Consider the following 15,988-nt stretch of genomic DNA (forward strand, 5'->3'; position numbering starts at 1 on the left):
TAAACACTGACCGATACACTTATTCGTTAAGTAATTCACTTACTCTGATATTTACAATGTACATTTATTCCTACGATTTCTAAGAAGTAAAAGAGACTTTTAAATATTACATTATCATTACGTGATGTTTGTTTGTTTAAGTTTTAAAATGTGGTTTACAGCACCTAAATAGTAGAGTCGTGTGTGCGTTACTAAAAACGGTCAAGAGTTAGTGGTGGATAGATACTCTTGGTTCATTGCTTTCCCTATAATATATCAATTCAAAATTAGGGACGAGTATTATGCCTTTTTTGAGCTTGGCACAATTATCCAAAACATACACACTTTACTGAAGAAACTTTGCTGACACTTAAAAGCATATTTTGTCTGGTATTATGTATAACAGATGGCGCTTAATAACTTTTAGAATTGTGTGCTCGTCTGCTAAGGATTATGGAAGTTTGGTCCACAATTTGATATTAACAACATGAATTACTTAGTTTGTATGATTTGCGAAATATGTAAGGAAAACAGATATATTTCATTTCAGTAACGTAAGTTCGAACAATTTATAAGCTTAGGCTTGTGGTTAGCATAACAAGAAATTACACATGAATGTTAATAAATAATTTCAGGCTTAACACCGTTAATGGTGTTATTGTTAATAAACTTTATTATTAGTAGTAATATTAATAGTATTAATTAATAGAACAGGTAAACTCAAGTAGAGTTAAAAGGTAAACAAGATTTTTAATTGAGTCTTGCATATCAGTTATACAATTTACGTTTAAATGATCGTATTATTTTGGTTTTATTAATTTTTAACGTTACAGTTAGACGGTTAAAATGGTAACTAGTAGTAATAGTACTGTAGAGTGATACAGGGTGGCCCAAAGTTGTCTTCCTGGTTTTAAAATCTAATAATGAAATAACTAAGGAGATACAACAATACAGTTTTCGACATCTTATAAGTTGTAGCTCAACTCAAACAGTTCTTATTTTTATTTGTTGTTTTCACTCTAGAGAGTAGTGTTACTCCATAAAATAGCAACCATTGCAAAAAAAGGCTTAATTCGTCGTTTGGCCAGCAGAGGTGAAGTTAGTGACTATGGTACAGCATAACTGCAGATGCCAATGAAAAAAAGAAGTATGGGGGTATGCTAAAGTAATAGTGTATTGCTTAGTTATAGTAGACATCACAGATCTAAAGATGAGGATGACTATTGGCATGTTGCAGAAAACTTGGGCCAAAATTGAATATTGGTTAGATGTACTGACAGCCATTAAATGGTGCACACACACAGAAGTCAACTGACAGTTCAATAAAACTGTTTGATTTGGGCTACAAAATGCTGAAAACTGCATGGTGGTATTTCTGTAGTTATTTATTTATTAAATATTAGAATAGGATATAATATTTGGACCACCCTGTATTAGTTTTTTTTTATGTACATTACAAAACTAAATAGTCAGATATTCAAGTTACAATGCTGTTACACCATTTATTAATGTTTAGTTAGTTTATATGTATTCAATAATTTGTAGAAGGCTTTACATGCTTTGGGTAATATGTTTGGGTGAAAAATGCACAAAGCTTAAATTGTAAAATGTATAAAATAATATTGATGCCTTCAAAACATTAAGCACCACTTGAATTTTTGGTATTTCAACCAACAGAGGCTACACAGCTTATTGTAGAGATCTTTGTCATTTAGTAGCAGCAACATTCTAATATTTATAATGAAGTTACAAAATGAATGTATTGATTAATGTTAATCATTTTAAATACAGGATAACAAAGTACTGGCTAGTTAGCCACCCTTATGATGATTAGTTTTTACTGAGGAAATAGTTAGGAGTGAATTTGTTATTTTGTTTTTTTTTAATGTTTAATTAAACCATGCTTAATCAAGACTACAAGCAAACCCAATTAAGAAAATCACACTTCTGATTCCGACGGATTTATCCCATCAGTTCATTCATAACTCAGTTTTCAAAATATTACTGTGGAATACATATATGTATTGAAATATAAGCTCTTTTTCACAGTCAAGGCTAAAGACTGCTCCAATTGTTTTTGTTTGCTGCCATGATTGTTGCTCTTTGCTTTTTTTGCAGAAATTATGAGTGGCTAGCTTTGTTCTCAGATGCAAGAGAACTATAGTTTGAATCTTACTGGTTTTTCCCAGTTTTTGTTATGTTCCAGAGTTTATTCATCTTTAATTTTCATCCAGCTATAGTTCATTTGTCAGAGTTGCAAAAGAGTTTTCCAGACAAGAATGTGTAGGTGATGAAGAAACAATATCAGATTTGACTGTTAGATATTGGTTGAGAGGAAGCTAGAAATTTTTATTAATACAATCAGACTGAACTCTTTGTAACTAGCAGAGTGCCTGAAGAGTTTGTACTTGGACAAAGATGTATTGAGATAGTACAGAATGATTTGTATCAGTTGATTGGTGGATTAGATATTTGACAAATGATCTGTAATTATAATACCTGCAGGATATTATAACCTGACTTTTATGTCTTGGGTTTTAGGTTAACTCCATTTGGCTGAATAAATGTCTGTCACCTCGTTCCTTTGTTCTGGTGTAATGTTCAGCTAGGTGGTTTTGTGGCTTTCTGTTTTTCAGTCTGTTGCATTGTTTCATTACACTAAATTCTTGTGTCCTGTGTTACTTGTCTTTGTTCCAATTATTTACTGAGTTATCCCATATGACTGGTAAACTGAAGGACTTTATAAGATAGTTCTAACCTCTGATTTGGTTATGTAATTTGTTCTCATTTACCCCATTGGTTAGCTCCCTTTTAATTTCTGCTTGTTCTAGCATTCTTTGCGAGCATTGACTTGGAGATTTCGCTGTTTTTTTATGTTCTTTTATAAGTCTCCATTTTTTGTTTCCTCAGGTCTCTGATTAATTTCTGTTGCCTATGGTTATGAGTTTACATAATGAGAAGAGTTTTATTTCTTTTTTATTTTTATCATTCATTTGAAGTAGTGCATCAAAAATGTTACTGGGTAGATCCTCTTCATCCCACTTGCAGTACCGATATAGGCTGGGGTTATTCATGACATTTTATGTTTGGTAATAATAGGGATGTTTTACTAGACATCCATCTAGTTTTGGTTTTTAGACTCTTCCATTCCCACGTTTTCACTTTTTTCATTGTGGTTATTCTAATATTTTATGATACCAAAGTTAAAACATCAATTAAATAATACAAAGTAGTTGTGAAATGTGTTGGAAACAAGTATTTAATTTTCATATCAATGATTTTCCAGCCCTGATTTGTGTGTGGCAACTTCATCTGATACTTGGATGGACATCAGTACCAAGAGGATCATGAGTATGGATATAGAATTATGACTGGCAATTAACTTTAAAAAAGGTAAAACTGACCTCACTAGCATAGAGCAAGTAAAAATAAATTACTCAAGTACAGAGAGAGCAAAAGTACTCCATTTTTGATTTCCATTTATGAGAGGATTTTAAGTTTATTAATAGCCATAAAAATTTTACTTGCAAATAGAATAAGGTGAGAAAGCTTTATGCTGATTGGAAAGTAATTTATGTTTTATTACAAAGTAACCAGTTTCTGTGTTAGAGAATGAACACCATATGTGTTGAGCTCATGAAAAATTTCACATCAGCCTCAGAAGTCAAATGAAGAATTGCTGCTATTACATAAATAATAGGGTGACTAATTTTAAATGTGTATTTTAAAGTGAACTTAACATGTGATGCATTTGCAATATGTAATGGTGTCCCATAGAGATCTATCAACATTTGGAAGGAACTTGTTTGGATAGAAGGTCACAGGTTAAATAGTGTGTATGTACAAGTTGCCATAATATTCTGTAATAGAAATGGATAAGATGTGCTGGAAAAGTTGAAAAATTGTTAAATTTAGATAAGCTCTAAACTTTTGTAATAAGTTTAAGGTCTTCTAAGTCATTACTGGTAACCTAGAAAAAAAGGAGTAATATTGGGTCTGTAATTGCATTTTATAGGTGGCAAGCCATTGGTCTTCAGACATTAATATTTTTATGTTCTCATATAATTTTCTTTCATGTGTCTTGAAGTTCTAATTTTAGTTTTTACAGATGAGAGTGCAGACTTTGCCAGCTGAAGTTATCTGCAAGCTTCGTTCTGATGTGGCTATCACAAGCGTGTGTCACTGTGTGGAGGAACTTGTGCTGAATGCTTTGGACGCTGGTGCTAGCTGTGTAGCTGCCCGACTGGACTTGCCACATTTCAAAGTACAAGTAGTGGACAATGGACACGGGATTCCTCCAGATCAACTAGAATTAATTGGAGAACGGTAAGAACAAACATGAGTCAACATATAAATCTCCATTTAGCAGTTAGAATTTACAAAATAAAGTGTTAGATCTAAATAGTGGGATGTAAGATTCAGTTCATAGTATTAGCCCAAATAGATTTATAAAACCATATCTTGAAAGCTCTAATGGGTTCCTCTGATTTCTCAACTGATTCATACGTAGTCAGTGCAGAAGTGGATTTTTTATTATAGTAGTTGTTTTATTTGTTTCCTTTTAATTTTCCATTATGTTCTTTTTTGATTATTCCTATGAATAACTATTTTATAAGTGGTCAAACAGGATAACAGAAATAGTTTCATGTACTTACTTAGCTTTGAACTATTTCTTATTGCAGCTACACAACTAGCAAGTGTCATACAATAGAGGACCTTAACAAGTCAAAGTTTTATGGTTATCGTGGAGAAGCACTTTCAAGTTTGCAGAACCTCTCAGGATTCGTAGAAATTACAAGTTGTTCCAAAAATAATCAAACATACAGTAAACTTTTCAATCATGGTCACCCAACTAAAGTTTTTAAATCATGTCAACAGCGTCCTAGTATTGGTACAACAGTGTCTGTTTCAGATTTTATGTATAATCAGCCAGTTCGTAGAAAGTGCATATTGGAAGCATTAGAGTTTGATTCCTGTCGGCAGACACTAGCAGCTATTGCACTAATTCACCCCCAGGTGTCTTTTTCGTTGCGTAATGATGCTACTGGAGAAATATGTCTTCAGACTCACAAATCTCAGTCTGTGTTGAAAACATTTGAGTATTTGTTTGGTGTGTCAAAAGCTAAACATCTGAGAGAAGTTAGCCATATATCAGGTGCCTACCAAATTAAGGGTTTCATCAGTACAAAGGGGCAACTTTCAAAAGACCTTCAGTTTGTCTATGTCAACAAAAGACTTGTCTTGAAAAGCAAGATTCACAAAGAAGTAAACACTATGCTGAGCAAGAACATCTGTAGGCAAAAAGATGTCTCTTCTCCTACAGTCTTGACATCAGCAGTATCAAAATCTAGAAGGAACTGCAATCTTCAGAGTGTTTATATGTTGAACTTAAGTTGTCCTCTGGGGATGTATGACATTAGTTTTGAACCAAGAAAAACACTAGTGGAATTCTGTCACTGGGACACAGTTGCTTCCTGTATATTTGAAGCAATTTCTGGGTTTCTAAAGAATAACAACTTATTTCTCAGTCCTCAGCTTCTTAATAATACCTCAACATACCAGTCAGGAGATAATGAGTTTACCAAAAGTGGTCATCAAGGTCAACAAAAGACGACTAAGAACAAGGTGATTGCCGACTGTCATGAGTTTACAACTGAAGACATGAAGGCTGTACTTTTCTCCATGAAAGCCAAGCGTCTTCAAAAAGAAAAGATATTGGAAACTGGTGATGATGAGAATGAACCTGATTCTTTTGTAACGAAGAATGAAAATGTTCAGCCTAGTTTTTCAAATAAGAATCCCAGGTTTAACTCTAACAGTGAAAAAAATGTACTTTTACCAAACTATTTAAAAAAGCATCTTTGCCAGGCTGACCATGTTTATGTAGAAGAGTTTCCTAATCAATCTCAAACTAATATTCATCCAGCTGTGTTAAATAAAAATGTTTTAGAAAATTGTGATGTAGGTCCTTCAGTTGTCAAAATTTCAGAAATCCAACAGGAGGGGAATAAGAACAGAAGGAAATTGTTCTTAAGTTATAATAATGAACTAAAGAATCATTTATCCTCACCACAGACCCTGAAAACCACACATAATGGAGATCAGAATTTTGTAAATACCTGTCTAGATGGTGATATTTCCAAGGATTGTTCAGTGTCTAATAGTAACAAAGAACATTTTCCGATGAGAAGACCGATAGCACAGAAAACATCAGGTTTTTGTAGCTCCCTAAGCATGCTTTCCAGAAGAAAGAACAAAGATAAAAAACTCACACAGCTCAAAGAACAATTTCAATTTTGTTCTCGTAAAACTCCGCAAAGAAAACAAGAGGCTTTTGTACCTAACAGTATTATTCATGGTTCCTCAGGTAGTATATTGGCTCAGGAGAGTAACTCAGAAAAATGTTTGAACAAGTGTTTTAAAATGGGAAGGAAACGAGATGTTTCTTACCTTGAATCTGGTTATGAAAGAAGAAGTTATGTGACAAAGCCAATGGGAAATACCATTTCAGTGGGCAATGTAACAATTATGAGTGATGAGAAGCTCAGTGAGGAGGGTTTTAATAAAGATAAGAGTAACAAAGAGTACAGTGAATATTTAATTACAAGTAATGTTTCAGGTAACAATTGTGAATTAAATTTAAAAAATAGTATGAAAAACTTATCAAAGTATGGCCCTACAGTTATTAGCAATGATAAATTAAATCAGATGAACACTTCTAATAATGATATTAATGAACTTAATAATATGAAACTAGTTCAAAAAGAAGTTGAAACTTCTAGCAGCGTAAGACAAATGAAAGATATTAGTAAATGGGATTTAGTTAACAGGAAAACACAAAGTAGACCCTGTTCATGTGATACTTCTGCTGGCTGCAAAATTCCCGTGTGGTCTACCACGAACAGTTTTATCTCCTCCTACAAAGACTTGAGAGAGAATGGTCACATTATTAAAACGAGCTCAACAAACCAAAGCAGCATTTCGTTCCCAAGTGTTAGAACTGGAATATTTGCAGTTTGTTCCATAGCTGATCATAGCAATCAAGCTCAGAATATGAATAAATCAAAGAATTATTTGTCAGCTGATACATCTCAAGTAGGAATACATGAAACTACTGTTGGAACAAACCTTCAAACATCAGCTGATGCATTTCAAGCAGGAATACATGAAACTATTGTTAGAACAAACCTTCAAACATCAGTTGATACATCTCAAGCAGGAATACATGAAACTACTGTTAGAACAAACCTTCAAACATCAGCTGATACATCTCAAGCAGGAATACATGAAACTACTGTTAGAACAAACCTTCAAACATCAGCTGATGCATTTCAAGCAGGAATACATGAAACTATTGTTAGAACAAACCTTCAAACATCAGCTGACACATCTCAAGTAGGAATACATGAAACTGCTGTTAGAACAAACCTTCAAACATCATCTCCTATACATTTCTGTAACTTAGAGGTGTGTTGTTCTCAGCCATCTACTGCATTGAAAAATACAGGTCTATCCTTCACGTATCAACCACTACTTAGGACTGATGGCCATGAATGCATGACTACACCCATATACAATCAAGGCAAGACCTGTTTGAACCAGCAAAATAAACCAAAGATTGGTAACTTAAAGAACAGACATGAATCATACCAAGTAAATGATAAAAATATTATGTTTGCTACTCTAAAACCCGAGATATATGAATCAAACACTGAATTTCCCAGAAAGCTCTCTGACAAGTGTATTGTTTTTCCATCTTCAAATGAGGGATGCATATTAACAGAAAAAGCTTGCATTTTGAACAAGAGACCTAGATTAGAAAAATTGTGTCATACTTCTAACAGTGTATTTGCACGTCATAAAGAATGTGGCATATTTAGTAATCTACAAGATTTTGAAAAAGATCAAAACAAATCTTTGTGGAAACCTGAAAGTTCCATTAAAACATCAAGTAAAAGTAACTTAGATCATAAAAGCTGTTATTTTAGATCGTATTCTGCAATAAATCCTATGGTATATCTTCAGGAATCTAAACATTCTATGTCAAAACAAACAAGTAATGGAGAATCAAACATAAGAAATCAAGATTATTGTAGTTCTTCAAGTGCAGAAAGTAGTTGTAAAGAGAAAATTATACCAAAGACAAACAACGGACATTCATTTCACATTTTGAATCAGTTCTGTAGGGATAAGAGAATATCAGAAGCTATAAATGATTGTAGTAGATTATCACCTGTAGACAAAATCAATCAAGATAAATTATCATCAGGAGACATTAGTAATCCAGATCAACTGTTGCCCTCAAATAAAAGTAATTCAAATCAGCTAGTGATCATGAACAATAATTCAGACCAAGTATCACCCATTAGCATCAGTAACACAGATATACTTTCATTGTTAGAGAGTTCTTTAGACAGTGTATCACCTACTAGCAACAATAATGCAGATACACACTCATTCATAGACAGTTCTATTTCAGATAGATTAACATATGTAAACAGTAGTAATATGGATAAATTATTATTTAGAAATAATTGCAATTTGAATAAACTTTCACCAACACTCAATAATAATCAGAGTAGAATGTCACCCACAAACAGCAGTAAACTAGATGACACATTATTCACAAAAGATATTTATCAAATTGGAGTCTCAACCACTGAAAATCCAGATGAAGCTTTGTTCTTACAAGAGAATAAATCAAATAAAATGTCAGAAAGTAATCAAAACTTTAAAACTAGAGATACTTTAATAAGCACGTGTGAACCATTTTCAGGTGAAAGACATTTAACACTTTATTCTCAAGATAAAGATTCACTAGAAGTCATCCAACAATTAAAGATGCATACTGTATACTTCCAAGATTCAGTAGAAAGACCTGCTTCCTTTAATTTTACAGAAACACGTGTTTTGTATGACAATAAATGTATAGAGTATATGAATAGTGGTATGCATGAAAGAGTACCTGAATTAACTGATGAAAACTGCTCAGAGTTAACAGAAGAATTCAATACTTCAACACATCACAAGGACAGAAGGATCCAGCTATACAGAACATGTAGTAAAGGTGTAGTAGATGATAGAAATGATTATATTTATCAAGATACTGTAAAACTACCAGTAGCAGTAGATGAAGTAAGAGGATACAACTTTGTACCTGACTCCAGTAGTAAGGAGAATTGTATAGTTAGTCCTGAAATTTCTCTTGCTTCTGACAATTTTAGACAAGCCATCACATCATCTTCGATAGCACCAAGCCTATTGAAACTATCAAACACTCTTGTAACTTTACGCAGTGAATTTTGTGATCAAAATGGATTAAAAGATTACCAAAGTGCCCATCAGCAAGAAAGCAGTTCTTTTCAACAACTTGAAGAAATGTTACCCAAAGGAAACATGCCGAATTCTAACCACATCAGTAGTGAATGTTCAGTCAAAAATCAACCACGTAAACGGTTCAGAGAATCTTTGTCTGTAGAAGAAGACTGTTCTTGTGGAAAATATTCAAACTTGTGTTCAAAACAGCAAAGTGAAGAAATTTGCTGTAGTGAATATAAGAAGCAAGGTGTAACACCAAATGTATCAGAAGACTCAGTGTCAACAACCTCATCCAGTGAACCAAGTTTAAAGTCACCTGGTATATCTGAGTCCAGAAAAGAGAATATGAAATACAGTAGTTATCAACAGAATGCTGAATCTGTTGTTAAAATATCGAAAAGCATGTTGTGTGATAACTTATCCAGTGAACATAATTTAGATCATTTCATTGAAGATCACATACAACAAAACACCAAAACGGTAAAATCACTTAACCTAAGTAGTAGAGAGCCTTGTGAACACACACTGTCGTGTTTGGAAAACTCTTCAGAAAATTGTAAAAATACATCTGGCATTGATACAACTGAACCTTATTCCTTGTACTGCAGGCCTGTTATATACCAGAAGAGTGAACATAAAAATTCATGCTTGGAGGTGGATGTTTGTGAAGGGGAATACGACCAGTGGTTGTGTTGGGTAGATCCTATATCTGGTCAGGAAATGTACATCAACAGAGTGTGTGGAAATTCCACTTACCTTCCCCCACCAAGTGGGAAAAATGCAGAGGAGAATAAAAGCAGTATTTGTGGTAAGAATATAATCTGAATTTAAATTATGTCCTTGTGAGGGCTAATTGGTTTTAGTTTAATAAAGGAAGTTGCTGCTGCAAATATAAATCAAAACTTAACTAAATATAGAACGATAAGTCTACCTTCAATGGGTCTCAGATTTTACCTTTACTTCTTTTTTTTAATAGCAAGAAAGTATATAATTTTTACTTTAATTTCATCCATGTCATCATGAAATCAATTTTCTTTGGCAAATGTAAAATAATTCTGATATTCTTTCAAAAAACATTTGTAAAATATTAAAAAAATAAATATGAAGTCCAATTCCTCATATGCCAATAGATACCAACTCTTCTTATCCCATACAGTGTGCATAAATTATATATTTTTGTATTACTTTGTTCAGAAACCCTCCATAAGCAGAGGAGTTATGGAGGGAGGGTACAAGTTTCTTAATATCCCAAAGTCTATGCCTGGTATGAACAGGTTAAGTCTGTTATATGCTGTGTTCTCATATTTCACCATTAATATTTTAGAAATTATGCCATTTTTTGACTATAAATAGTACATTTTCTGAAAGTCGTACCTGCATGATCCTCAAGGAATTACCAATTTGAGGTCTTGCATTTACTTCAGCCTCACCAGTCAAATTTTGTTTCTTCCACTTAAGTACTTTAAAGATTCTTTATGAATTTGGAGCATAGTTTGACTTTTACATAAAATATGCCTTTATCAGATTTATCAATTTTATAATTTATCAGCTTAGGGCTAAATCTTGTAATTTTCATTTAAATTACCCTTCTTGGCTTCAACTCTTTCTGTGGCTACAGAAGTCATTGCTGAAAGATGTCTTTTTGTTTGTGATACTAGATATTGAACATTCCAGTGTCCTAATTTTGATAGATTACATGTCAAGTCTAAAGAAAAATGTATTGGAATAATTCATCATTTTGTTATCCAAAAATGCATTTAAGAATCACAATTTGCTTATTGTTTTTTAGTTTAAATCACTAAAAAACTAAACTAAACATTTCTTCTCCTTGTATCACTACACAAAAGTGAAAGATGAATTTTGCCATTTTAAGAACTCTTCTCTCTTAGGTGTGTTTTTACAGAAAATTAGATATTGGAGTGCATAGTAACTAACTATTACTGTTGTTAATAATAACAATATTGTGCAATAATGTTATAGTGTGAGAGTTTTTATTTGGTTTAGTTATAAGTACAATTTTTATATAAGTATCCTGTACAATAATAAAATAAACCAAATTAAGACTAATGAAACTTGATTTTTTACATGTCATGCTCTTCACAATCTAATGTATTAACACTGTGTTATGAATTAACATGGTTTAAAAGCTGGCTTCTACCCAAATGATTGTTACGTATTGCTAGGAGAGTCAAGACAACACTTTTTTCTGAGCCACAACAGTTCTCCATTCCTAAAAAAAAAAGAAAACATGCTGACTACAGTTGGCAAGAGTGTGGACAATATTTATTGTCTGTTGAACAACTGTCTAAAAGAGCAGCTGACTGAAGACTTAGGAAGAAAATGGAGAGGTTAGATAAAGATAGTTAACAATAATAAAACTAAGTAATTTAACTTAACACATTTATTTCGTTTCCATTTGATTAAGTATTATCATTACCTTACTTTTTTAATTCTGTTTTATCTTGTACCTGTAAAGTTTTCTTATATAATCATATTTAGAAGACTACAAGATGTTTTTATACATTTTTTATGTGAATGTGTAGTTTTTCAAGGAAATTATTATATTATAATTATTTAATCTATCTCAGTTACTAAGGAAGAAGTTGAAAACTATAAATTATCTCTTGACAATGTGACAATGAAGTTTAAAGAGTGGTCAAATCCTGTCTTTCAGAATACCCACCTGCAGGTAAGAATTTGTACCGTTTTAATTACTGCATTATGTGTAGAATGATTTTTTATAATTTAATAGTACACTAGATCATGCCTCAACAAAAAACATTTCTCCAACCTTTTTATTTTTAGCTAGATAAACGCAGTGCGTCACATCACAGAATGTATAATTTTTACATTGTTGGCACAGTTCATGCCATTTTACTTTCATATAGTCTCTTTGTAAAAAGTCATGATCTGTTGGGTTTTTTTTTTCAGTTTTTCTATATTTCAGTAGACATATTTGATATGTTCATTTTCTTTCATGCTTTATCTTAAGATTTATAAATAGTTACACAGTCTCATTCTAAGTACTTCTCTTTGGTTGTTACTTTTCATTGCTTAAAACAATAGCTTCCATCCAACTTAACTGGTGATATAATTCTTAACCAAAAAGTTTTCTTTTTTTTAATGTGAAATAAAGTTTGTCTTTTTCCTTGTTTAAGTGGGTTGGGCTATAGATTGAAAATCCAAAATTAAAACTGCAGCATGAGACTGAGCAAACTCTACACTTTCAGCTGAATGGAAATAAACTCTGTTCTTGCCAATTCACCTGCATGTCACACGAGGTGCCATTCAGTTTGGATCTACCAAATACATTGTTTAAATATGAACAATGTTCTTCTAGATCAATTATTTTATTTGTGTCTAGAAGATATGTGAAATAATTTCCTTGTATTATCATGATGACTAATAAGCTATACTGTTTAAACTTTTTTGGGATGAAAATTTTAATGGAAAAGAAAAATCCTCTATGGTTGGTTGTGGATTAGTTGCATATTTCATTTCCAGGATTTTTGTTTGTTCTTTTATTTTTCAATAGTTATGTGAGAACTATAAACAAAGTGAAAATCTGTAATTTAATATTGAGACCCCTTTTTTATGCATTATTAAATACTGGAAACAAAAAACTACTTATGGAATCAATTTATATTTCACAATACAAGCTACTCTGGATTTCCCATTGATCACACAAAGTTATCAGCTACTTTCACACAGCTGCCACCAGTATTTTTTTCCCTTGTTAAAATTTTAATCCTGAATAGTTTTGGGGCAACCATTATTTTTTTAAACCATGAACGTTTACACACGGTTGGCTAGCTCAGTCAGCAACCCTCAGATTGAGAGTTAAATACCCTAAACACCACACCATGTCAGGCCCAGCAACATTATAAACAAAAGAACATTTATTAATTTCCAGAAACAGTGTTGCAACATATCTCTTAAATATAAATCTCTTTACAAAAGAAAAAAATAGTTTAATTGTCAAAGCAATGTATTTTCAAACTCTTTTAAACTAAATTTGGTTTAAAAATTAGTTGTTTGACAGCTTGTAAATTACATTTATGCTACTTAATGTCACCATTATTTTTCCTTTGGTTAAAGTAAAAGCCAGACATAAAATTTGTGCATTTGTGTTGAGTTAAAAGGTGGGAATGCATTTATAATCATCATGAGGCAAAATGTTGTAGAGGTTAGTATCAATAATTTTGATGAAAGCTTCTTTCATGTATGTCAATCCATAATCTGTTCTCTAATCGTTTTTCAGTTCCAAAATCCTGTAAATTGGTGTCTAAATATTGCTTTCAGTTTACGAACAATATGCAACAGCTGTTAATTTTATCTCTTCTGTTTTTATATAATAGTAAGTTTAGTTCATCTGAAAATAATTTATCAATATATATTTTAGTCTTTAATTTAAAAGAAACATTTAATCTCTCATTTCATACATCAATTTATGATCAGACAGATCATACAAAATTTGAATTGGGATTGTTAACAAAGATATTTTGTGATAAGGTACATTACCTTCACTCACATGTATGGCTATTCTCATTCATTGCTGCCCTCTATTTCAAAAAATATTACATGCCACAAGCCTTGAACTTTCATGTACCCTATGATCAACATTGTTCAACTGTGTCTTGCATTTAAATCATCATGCAACAACCCTCCACCAATATTATTCACTTACATTGATATTTTGGATATATAATTTTTTCTGTGTAATGGATCTAATATTTACTCTTTTATGTTGAGTTTTAATAGTACTAATGTGTTTGTTATTTTCCCCAAAAATTATCTATAAATTAAGTTCTAATCAAAAGATATGATCATATAATTTTAACATAAAAACGTGAGATTACATTTAACGTTTTTCAAAAAGTATTTAATAGAACTAGGGGTCTCCAAACGTGTTCTCTTTCAAAAGTAAATAAAACCAAAATTATGAATAACAAATATTTTATTTCTTGCTTTTGAAGTTCATATATTGTGCTGATTGTAGCCTACAGAGTACATAATTCATCTTATGACTCATGGCATATGCATGTTTTATGATGTCAAAACAGTCAAACGTCGAAACAACATAAAGCATTTTAGTGTATAGTGAATGACTGACAAACAACATATTACTGTATAGTGGTAAAAGAGGTTAAAGCAGATGACCTCTCTAGGTGGCCTTCAGGCCTCTTTTAGGAAAAATTAGATCTATTAAATATGACTACAAAGATTAAGAACAATTTTTTAATTTGAAAATTTTATCTAAATATTTACTGCACTTGAACTAATGGAGGTTACAAGTAATAAATATTGGTCCAACTGTGGCATAACATAATTACAAAAGCAACAGCAATTAAAAATCAAACCTTGTTTGCAATACCTGGTTCAGTTTTCTCTTCCCATCTTTTTTATTATTTGGATCTATTCAGTGTTTGAACATCTGGTTCTCTGTTCTTTCCTTTAAATTTGCCATGATCCTATATTTTTCAAAACAGTACTACCTCCTTTCCCACATATCTATCTTGACCTTCATTTACCCTCTGGACATTGAGAAACATTTTTAAAGTGCAAGTTTTTTATGCCCCAATACTTTTTGCATCCTTGTATCAATGTGCTGATCATGTGATTACTTTACACCAATCCTGTTGTGCACTATATACCCTTGCAGCATAGTCTTCACTTTCTTGTGTATAAATGTGTGTTTTCTACTTTGTTCACATGAATTCAGGTTTTTAACAGCAGCTAATAATTTTTCCACCATAAGTAGACAACAGTTATAACACTCAGCCTCAGGCTAAAGTTTCACGATGTCTGCAGAGATAGCACAGACTTTCATTTGTAGTGAGTTTGTACCTCATGTTTGGCTGGTGATTTCTCCCTTCAAAATGGGTATTGCTCTTTTTTCCCAAGAGATACATGTTAATTTTTTCAGTGTATATTTCTCACTGTACATAGATAGACCCAAGTTCAATGAGTGAGTTTGTGTGTATGGATCTAATTTCTATACTCGATGATTTATGTCATTCAGGTTGTCTCTGGTTAGTTTTGTGCAAGTTTGAATTTCATGCTTCATTTACCATCTGTGTTACTTTAGTTTACAAATTGCATTTAGAATTAATTTTGTTTAACGTTTTATATTTTTTCACTGTTAATAGTATTTAGCTATAGTTTCCTTTTTGTGTGTCTTAACTACTAGTCACATCTAAATGGAAATAAGTTTTAAGTCAGCTTTTGTTTTTGTTAACTGGGGGCCTTTTTATTCTAATTCTTTAGGGTAAGTTTCCTTTTCATGTCCTTTGTATTATAGTTTCTTTGAATTGACTTTTACTTTCTATGTTTAGGGGTTCTCTATTTTTAAGTCCCTTTTGTGGTTTTATACATTACATGTTACTTATTGTTTTATGTTTTAGGTCAAATTTTCTTAGTTTTGCACGTGTGTTACTTATAAGCTCTGACTACAGGTTTCTAAGTTTTTGTTAGTTCTTTGATTCTGTGTACTTTCTTCAGTTTCTTTAGTTTATTTGTCATTTTGGCTACAATTCATGACAGTTCCATTCTCTTTATAGGTTCTCTGTGAGAGTTTCTGACTTCCTTTTTACTTCACTTCTTCTCACTTCCCCTCCTCTCCTCCTTGGAATTGTACCTTGTCCAGTCATCTTGCTCAGTCTGCTCACATCCTACTACACAACAAAGCCGT

At 32.1% G+C, this 15,988-nt stretch overlaps 1 protein-coding gene across 7 annotated transcripts in view; it reads left to right on the forward strand.

The window, feature by feature from the left end:
- The first annotated feature begins 390 nt into the window (after window positions 1-390).
- The window catches only part of LOC143252400 (uncharacterized), a 37,624-nt gene continuing 22,026 nt past the window's right edge, over window positions 391-15,988 (forward strand). For 2 of the 7 annotated variants that reach the window (XR_013028977.1, XM_076504445.1), the window contains exons 1-6: window positions 398-533; window positions 3,266-3,372; window positions 4,088-4,305; window positions 4,662-10,105; window positions 11,445-11,645; window positions 11,886-11,986. Coding sequence is in view for 6 of the 7 variants with exons in the window: in XM_076504445.1 (XP_076360560.1) it covers window positions 4,088-4,305; window positions 4,662-10,105; window positions 11,445-11,645; window positions 11,886-11,986 (5,964 nt within the window). In the remaining variant the exon portion in view is untranslated. Of the gene's footprint in view, window positions 534-869; window positions 1,544-3,265; window positions 3,373-4,078; window positions 4,306-4,661; window positions 10,106-11,444; window positions 11,646-11,885; window positions 11,987-15,988 lie in introns of those variants that run through there. The other 5 variants (XM_076504449.1, XM_076504447.1, XM_076504446.1 and 2 more) reach the window with 5 other exon arrangements.

Source organism: Tachypleus tridentatus, chromosome 6 (assembly GCF_004210375.1).
Source record: "Tachypleus tridentatus isolate NWPU-2018 chromosome 6, ASM421037v1, whole genome shotgun sequence".
NCBI classification, from domain to species: Eukaryota; Metazoa; Arthropoda; class Merostomata; order Xiphosura; family Limulidae; genus Tachypleus; species Tachypleus tridentatus.